This window comes from Salvelinus sp. IW2-2015, linkage group LG9 (assembly GCF_002910315.2).
Source record: "Salvelinus sp. IW2-2015 linkage group LG9, ASM291031v2, whole genome shotgun sequence".
Taxonomy (NCBI): domain Eukaryota; kingdom Metazoa; phylum Chordata; class Actinopteri; order Salmoniformes; family Salmonidae; genus Salvelinus; species Salvelinus sp. IW2-2015.
In genome coordinates this window covers 10,678,922-10,687,314 of record NC_036849.1, presented here as the reverse complement: position 1 = coordinate 10,687,314, position 8,393 = coordinate 10,678,922, and the positions used below count along the sequence as shown (strand labels likewise).

The 8,393-nt window shown below is 49.1% G+C and overlaps 1 protein-coding gene across 2 annotated transcripts in view; it reads right to left on the bottom strand.

The window, feature by feature from the left end:
• Positions 1-8,393, bottom strand: part of ttc7b (tetratricopeptide repeat domain 7B) — a 70,460-nt gene that overhangs the window by 22,313 nt on the left and 39,754 nt on the right. For both annotated transcript variants that reach the window (XM_023994217.2, XM_023994218.2), the window contains exon 15: positions 6,365-6,525. In XM_023994217.2, the coding sequence (XP_023849985.1) occupies positions 6,365-6,525 (161 nt within the window). The remainder of the gene's footprint in view (positions 1-6,364; positions 6,526-8,393) is intronic.

The window sequence follows — 8,393 nt, the reverse complement described above, 5'->3', positions numbered from 1 at the left end:
CAGTTATCCCACTTCATGACCCCCGTCAGCTGTCACCCTTGCACCTCACAGTCGTAAAACTGTCCATCCCCCTTGTGCGCGTACCTCTGATAGTCAATGCCATCAGCCAGTCTCCATCAGCGTTAGCCCTCGACTCGCTCTGTCCCTCACTCCAGCTAGTAGACCGCCCACCCTTCGATACCTCTACAGATGTCGATCGTTCCATCTATCCCACTCAGATTTCCCTTGTCCAATAACAACAAACAGAAGATCAGAAAGGCCGTCCATTTTAGCATCACAGACATCGTCACATGGTGGTACATGGGTGTTCTTAAACCACTCGCTTTGGGGTGTCATTGTTTGAGCACGGTGAACAGACTCATCTCATATAGTGGTCGCCTATCAACTACAACAGCACTAAATCAAAATAGGAGAGAATCATACAAAAAAAAAAATACAAAACATGGAAAAAAATCAACGTACAGTGAGATAGTAGCGAAGAGGGTCTGTACGGCGATTGATGATCACATGCAAAGAGGAACATTTAAGGCTACGGGTATATGCTTGGGTCTACCGACATAATTAGTTATCATGTTCCACTAACCTTACACTGTTGGGATAACTCGGTTGACAGGGAGGTAAGCTTTGGAGGACAATTACCACAGGTGGACGCGCAATCGCGTTAGGGACACGGTGCTCAGGCCGCATAGGAGATGTCACGTCTAGGATAGAGCCTAGAGAAGACGTAGCACCTCAGGGCGGATAGCCGCAGAGGCTAGACGCTGCAGTGGTCACTAAGCTAGGGGGAGCAGTACCTCAGAGGTTGAGTTCCGAGACAGGAAAGACGCATTGCTCATGACTAATCCGGGTGAGTCTTTAAATGAGCAGACACTCTCAGCCTCAGGACTGGAGCTGCAGGGCCCGAGGAGGCACCTTAGTTTCTTGGACTGGCCACTCGGCAAGACGCCTCGCTGGGTCCCTGTCACGGGACAGCTGAGATAGCGAGTTGGGAGCTACGCACCGAGACCGCTGGGTCTGGCTGTGTGTTGTACGGCGCCAGTTGTTTCCCAAATGTCAATGCCTTATCCCCGTTGCTGTTCCCACCTGCGCTTCATAGAGGTGTGCACCAGATTGGTTCCCTGTTCGTACCGCCCGTTTCAATAGAAAGTCCGCTAGCAGGGTAATCTGATGGGTAAAACCGGAGCTATCTATGCGCGGCGTAGTCGACTTGACGGCTCTGGGACGCTCATGGCTGGCTGCCCCCGGCTCTGGACTCGCGTACATGCACTCACTTTCCGTCATCACGAAGTGCTTTGAGAGAACTAGTCAAGGACCATATCACCCTTTAAGTTTGGTCGGCTACCAGCAGGCTCGCTTGCTTTCTACTGGTAACCTCTCACACTTTAGCAAGATAAAGATTTTCAGGTGTAGTAGGGGTGAAGTGGTGCGTCTAGTGGAGTTATAACTGCTGCGATACATCACCCTTGTCGCTAGTCACCTCTCCAGATCCCAATTTGCGCTCCTTGCCCCGCATGGGCACCAGTGACATAGCAGGCGAGCCCGTCTACAATACGGAGACTCCAGACCAGTACGACGCAATCCTCGCGGAACCGCTAGTCGCGATGGCACATCGGGTTGGGGACTGCTGATCCTCATGATCGTGCCATCGTGTGAATGAGTGTAAATAGACTCCTGATGTGAAGAATGCTGTTCATTTTTCGCCTTAGCAGCTCAGGCCCTTTAAAGCGGAGAGCCATGGGTCCATCACTGGGGTACGTGCGTCAGGTCAGGGCAAACTCCTGCTCTGCATGCCTGCCAGAGAGAAGACGCACGAGACCTCGCTGAGCAGACACTGTCCTCGCTGGGTCTCGACGCACCTGCTTGCCCTCGCCCCTGCTGGGCTGCCCTCGGGGCGCGCCTCGGCCTCCAGAGGAAAAAACGGCACCTTCAATTCTGTGAGAGCGGACGCTTCCCTGTGCAAGCGCACTGTCGGTCGCTGGTTCCTCTGAACGGGCCGCAACACGTAGTCGTCAGGAGCGGTGGTGCAAGGGAAAGGTCAGAAGTCCAACATCTACTCCACCTATCCGCCTGGAATTGCGCCTCAAAAGCGCACGCTGGACACTGGGGCCCCTAGACCGCGCTCATACGCTTCACATCCATACGGGATGGCGCTCAGCCACAGGGTGGTTCGTGAGCCCTTCTCCCCGAGTACCGGCTGGCTCCCGTGATTCTCCAGGCTCTAGACGCTCACCCAAGTAAGAGGACTCGCGTTGGCTCTATGCCAATCGCCGGGCTGCAAGTCCTTCGGGTTCGAATTTTACTACAGTTTGCGGCATTACCACTGTGCACAGCTCGCGTAGGTTTTCCACCTCTCTTGTCTATTCACCTCCACCAACCACATGAGAGACGGCTTACGGCCAGGTTGACGGAGGTGAGGGGCCTCTGCGTACCTCTGAGTTGATGGTGGTCGAGGAACAATAGAATCCCCACCTCATACTTCTGCGCTCTCGAGTACGCCTTCTTGGTGGCAACCAGATATTCCTGTCTTGGTTGGCGGCTTACTATGGACCTGCTTCATATACCTCTCGTGCACTCTGGTTGGCCGGGCGCTGCCTCTGGCAGATCCTGGTCTGGTTGGCGGCTCTGGCAGATCCTGTCTGGTTGCGGCGGGCCTCTGGCAGATCTCTGGAGCTTGTGGCTGGCTCTGGGCAGAGTATCCTGTCTGGTTGGTGGCTCTGGCAGATCCTGTCTGACGAATGGCTCTAGCGGCTCCTGACTGACTATCGGCTCTGACGGCTCGGGACAGACGGGCGGCTCTAATGGCTCGGACAGACGGATGGCTCAGATGGCGTCTTGGGGAGACGGATGGCTCAGATGGCGCTGGGGAGACGGATGGCTCAGATGTGGCGCTGGGGAGACGGATGGCTCTGATGGCGCTGGGAGACGGATGGCTCAGATGGCGTGGGGAGACGGATGGCTCAGATGGCGCTGGGAGGACCGGATGGCCAGATGGCGCTGGGGGAGGACGGATTGGCTCTGGCGGATAAGGCGCACTGTAGACCTGGTGCGTGGTGCCGGAACTGGAGGCACCGGGCTAAGGACACGCAACTTCATGCTAGTGCGGGGAGCAGGGACAGGGCACACTGGACTCTCAAAGCGTACTATTTGCCTGGTGCGTGGTACCGGCACTGGTGGCACCGGGCTGAGGGCACGCACATCAGGACGAGTGCGGGGAGAAGGAACAGTGTGTACAGGGCTAATGAGACGCACAGGTGGCTTAGTGCGTGGTGCCGGAACTGGAGGCACTGGGCTGGAGACACGCACCATAGGAAGAGTGCGTGGAGGAGGAACAGGGCTCTGAAAACGCACTGGAAGCCTGGTGCGTGGTGTAGGCACTGGTGGTACTAGGGTGGGGCGAGGAGGTGGCGCCGGAAATACCGGACCGTGCAGGCGTACTGGCTCCCTTGAGCATTGAGCCTGCCCAACCTTACCTGGTTGAATGCTCCCCGTCGCCCGACCAGTGCGGGGAGGTGGAATAACCCGCACCGGGCTATGTAGGCGAACCGGGGACACCATGCGTAAGGCTGGTGCCATGAATGCCGGCCCGAGAAGACGCACTGGAGACCAGACGCGTTTAGCCGGCCTCATGACACCTGGCTCAATGCCCAATCTAGCCCTACCAGTGCGGGGAGGTGGAATAACCCGCACCGGGCTATGCACACGTACAGGAGACACCGTGCGCTCTACTGCGTAACACGGTGTCTGCCCGTACTCCCGCTCTCCACGATAAGCCTGGGAAGTGGGCGCAGGTCTCCTACCTGCCCTCGGCCCACTACCTCTTATCCCCCCCCCAAGAAATTTTTGGGGTTTCTTCTCGGGCTTCCAGCCACGTCTCCTTGCTGCCTCCTCATACCAACGCTCTTGGGCTCTCGCTGCCTCCATCTCCTCACGAGCGCGGCGATATTCCCCAATATGCGCCCAGTGTCCTTTTCCCTCCAATACTTCCTCCCAAGTCCACGAGTCCTGCTTACTTGGCCGCTGCTCGAATTTCCGCTGCTTGGTTCTGGATTGGTGGGTGGTTCTGTAACGGCGTTCCTCCTCCTCTTCATCCGAAGAGGAAGAGCAGGGATTGAACCAAGGCGCAGCGTTGTGATAATACATGATTTATTTAAACAAGGAACGAAAGCACGAAGAACACTTGATAACTAACAAAATAACAAAACGGAGTAGACAGACCTGGACATGCGAACTTACATACAACGAAGAACTCACGAACAGGAAAATGACTACACAAAACGACGAACGAACGAAACAGTCCCGTATGGTGCAAACAAACACAGACACAGGAGACAACCACCCACGACAAACAATGTGACAACACCTACCTTAATATGATTCTCAATCAGAGGAGATGAAAACCACCTGCCTCTAATTGAGAACCATATTAGGTACCCATTAACCAACATAGAAACAGAAAACATAGACTGCCCACCCAAACTCACGTCCTGACCAACTAACACATACAAAAACTAACAGAAAACAGGTCAGGAACGTGACACCCAGTGTCTGTTGGAAAGCAGACTGAACCAGGTTTTCCTCTAAGATTTTGCCTGGACTTAGCTCTATTCCGTTGCTTTTTATCCCCCAAAAAACTCCCTAGTACTTGCCGATGACAAGCATACCCATAACATGATGCAGCCACCACTATGCTTGAAAATATGAAGAGAGGTACTCTTGGATTTGCCTGAAACATAACACTTTGTATTCAGGACATAAACTTAATTTTTTTGCCAAATGTTTTGCAGTTTTACTATATTGCCTGACAAACAGGATGCATGTTTTAGAATATTTTTTATTCTGTACATGTTTCCTTCTGTCATTTCGGTTAGTATTCTGGCGTAACTACAATGTTGTTGATCCATCCTCACTTTTCTCCTATCACAGCCATTAAACTATGTAACTGTTTTAAAATCACCATTGGCCTCATGGAAAATCCTTGAGCGGTTTTCTTCCTCTTTGCCAACTGAGTTATGAAGGATGCCTACATCTTTATAGTGACTGGGTGTATTGATACACCATCCAAAGTGTCATTAATAACTTCACCATGCTCAAAGGGATATTCAATGTCAGCTTATTCAGGTGCCCTTATTTGCGAGGCATTGGAAAACCTTTGTGGTTGAATCTGTGTTTGAAATTCACTGCTCGACTGAGGGAACTTAACAGGTAATTAATTGTATGTATGGGGTACAGAGACGAGGTAGTCATTCAAATATCATGTTAAACACTAATATTGCACACAGAGTGAGTCCGTGTAACTTATTATGTGACTTGTTAAGTATAACAAGGCTTGCCATAACAAAGGGGTTAAATAGTCAAGACATTTAAACTTTTCATTTTTAATTAATTAGTTAAAACAATTCTAAAAACATAATTCCAATTTGACATTATGAGGTATTGTGTGTAGGCCGGTGACACAAAATGTCAATTTAATCCATTTTAAATTCAGGCTGTAACACAAGGCACAGTAAATATTCACAGAACTCACCCTCAGCGTCATGTTTTTACACGCACTCACAGGCGCGCACACACACACACACTTCACTCTCCCCCAGGGAAAGCCGAAGCTCAATCAAGCTTGTGTAAAAACAGGGCAAAAAAAGAATACAAAATTGGAAAATGAAAAAGCGTGTTCTTTTTAATGTTATGTAAGTGGCTGAGGCAGAGATACTGAGGCACAGAAGCCAATACTGTGGTGCCCTGAGGGTACAGCAGACTAAATCTATTAGATATTGTGAAATTCAAACACCGGAAACAAACAGAGCAGGGAAAAGAGAGAGAAAAAAATTGGGATCTCAGAGTTACGTAGAGTCAGGAGTGTGAGAGGGGCAGGGTTTGTGCACAAATTAACCATCAGACAGAGGAGATGGAGAGACGGCAATCATCTGTATAGCTACCACTCTGATTTCTATCAGCAACTAACACACAGCTCTGAAAATACAATTAATTGGAAATTGCTGTCTCTCTCTGCTGCCAAAATAACCAAGCGGATCTGTGTGCGGGTCTGTGTGTGTTTGTGTGTGTGTGTGTGGATGGCTGGCATGCCGTACCCACTGCCCACTCCCTCTGCCCGTCCTGGTAGCAAACCCCCCATCCCCAGTCATCACACTGGTCTAATTAAGGATGCCAGGTGCTGATCTCCCTGATGCCCAGGACAATGTTAATAACACACTGAGCAGAGTGGCACGCTGACTGATCCTTTGGTTAATGTGTTTGTTCACATGCCAGCACCAACGCTATAGACTAAGGCCTCTGTGATGGCCTGCGTGAGTATGAGGAGTTTAGAGTGAGTATGAGAGTCCGATGTGGAGAAAGATTCCAGACTCACATGAAGCTTTCTGGGTACTCGCTGAGCGCCATCTCGATGATGTTGAGAGCGTCGTGGTAGTGTTTCTGGGCCGACAGCAGCAGGGCCAGCAGGTGGAGAGAGTGCACGTCGTCTCCCTGCAGCTGCAGAGCCTGACGCACGTACCCCAGAGCCTCCGGGATCTACAGCACACAGATCACATACACCACCAGTCATCCACAGCCAGAGGTGCTGCTATCTGGCCATGCTGGAGAGGACACAAGTATATAGGTACCCTAAACTTCACCCCTACTACACCTGAAATCTTTATCTTGCTAAAGTTACAGTAGAAAGCACTTTCTGACCACAAATTAGAGGTCGACCGATTAATCGGAATGGCCGATTAATTAGGGCCGATTTCAAGTTTTCATAACAAATCGGTATTTTTGGACACCGATTTGACGTTTTATTTTTTATTTTTTACATCTTTATTTAACTAGGCAAATCAGTTAAGAACACATTCTTATTTTCAATGACGGCCTAGGAACAGTGGGATAACTGCCTTGTTCAGGGGCAGAACGACAGATTTTTACCTTGTCAGCTCGAGGATTTGTTTTTGCAACCTTCCGGTTACTAGTCCAACGCTCTAACCACCTGCCTTACATTGCACTCCACGAGGAGCCTGCGTGGCAGGCTGACTACTTGTTACACGAGGGCAGCAAGAAGCCAAGGTAAGTTGCTAGCTAGCATTAAACCTATCTTATAAAAAACAATCAATCTTAACATAATCACTAGTTAACTACACATGGTTACACATGGTTGATGATATTACTAGTTTATCTAGCGTGTCCTGCGTTGCATATAATCAATGCGGTGCCTGGTTATTTCTCATTGAATCACAGCCTACTTCGACAAACGGGTGATGATTTAACAAGCGCATTTGCGAGAAAAGCACTGTCGTTGCACCAATGTACCTAACCATAAACATCAATGCCTTTCTTTAAAATCAATACACAAGTATATATTTTAAACCTGCATATTTAGTCAATATTTCCTGCTAACATTAATTTCTTATAACTAGGGAAATTGTGTCACTTCTCTTGCGTTCCGTGCAAGCAGTCAGGGTATATGCAGCAGTTTGGGCCGCCTGGCTCATTGCGAACTGTGTGAAGTCCATTTATTCCTAACAAAGACCGTAATTAATTTGCCAGAATTGCACATAATTATAACATAACATTGAAGGTTGTACAATGTAACAGCAATATTTAGACTTAGGTATGCCATCCATTAGATAAAATACGGAAACGGTTCCGTATTTCACTGAAAGAATAAACGTTTTGTTTTCGAAACGATAGTTTCCAGATTCAACCATTTTAATGACCTATGGCTCGTATTTCTGTGTGTTATGTTATAATTAAGTCTATGATTTGATAGAGCAGTCTGACTGAGCGATGGTAGGCACCAGCAGGCTCGTAAGCATTCATTCAAACAGCACTTTCGTGCGTTTTGCCAGCAGCTCTTCGCAATGCTTCAAACATTGTGCTGTTTATGACTTCAAGCCTATCAACTCCCGAGATTAGGCTGGTGTAACCGATGTGAAATGGCTAGCTAGTTAGTGGGGTGCACGCTAATAGCGTTTCAATCGGTGACGTCACTCGCTCTGAGACTTGGAGTAGTTGTTCCCCTTGCTCTGCATGGGTAACGCTGCTTCGAGTGTGGCTGTTGTTGATGTGTTCCTGGTTTGAGCCCAGGTAGGGGCGAGGAGAGGGACGGAAGCTATACTGTTACACTAGCAATACTAAAGTGCCTATAAGAACATCCAATAGTCAAAGGTATATGAAATACAAATCGTAGAGAGAGAAATAGTCCTAAAATTCCTATAATAACTACAACCTAAAACTTATTTCCTGGGAATATTGAAGACTCATGTTAAAAGGAACCACCAGCTTTCATATGTTCTCATGTTCTGAGCAAGGAACTTAAACGTTAGGCACAGTGGCACATATTGCACTTTTACTTTCTTCTCCAACACTTTGTTTTTGCATTATTTAAACCAAATTGAACTTGTTTC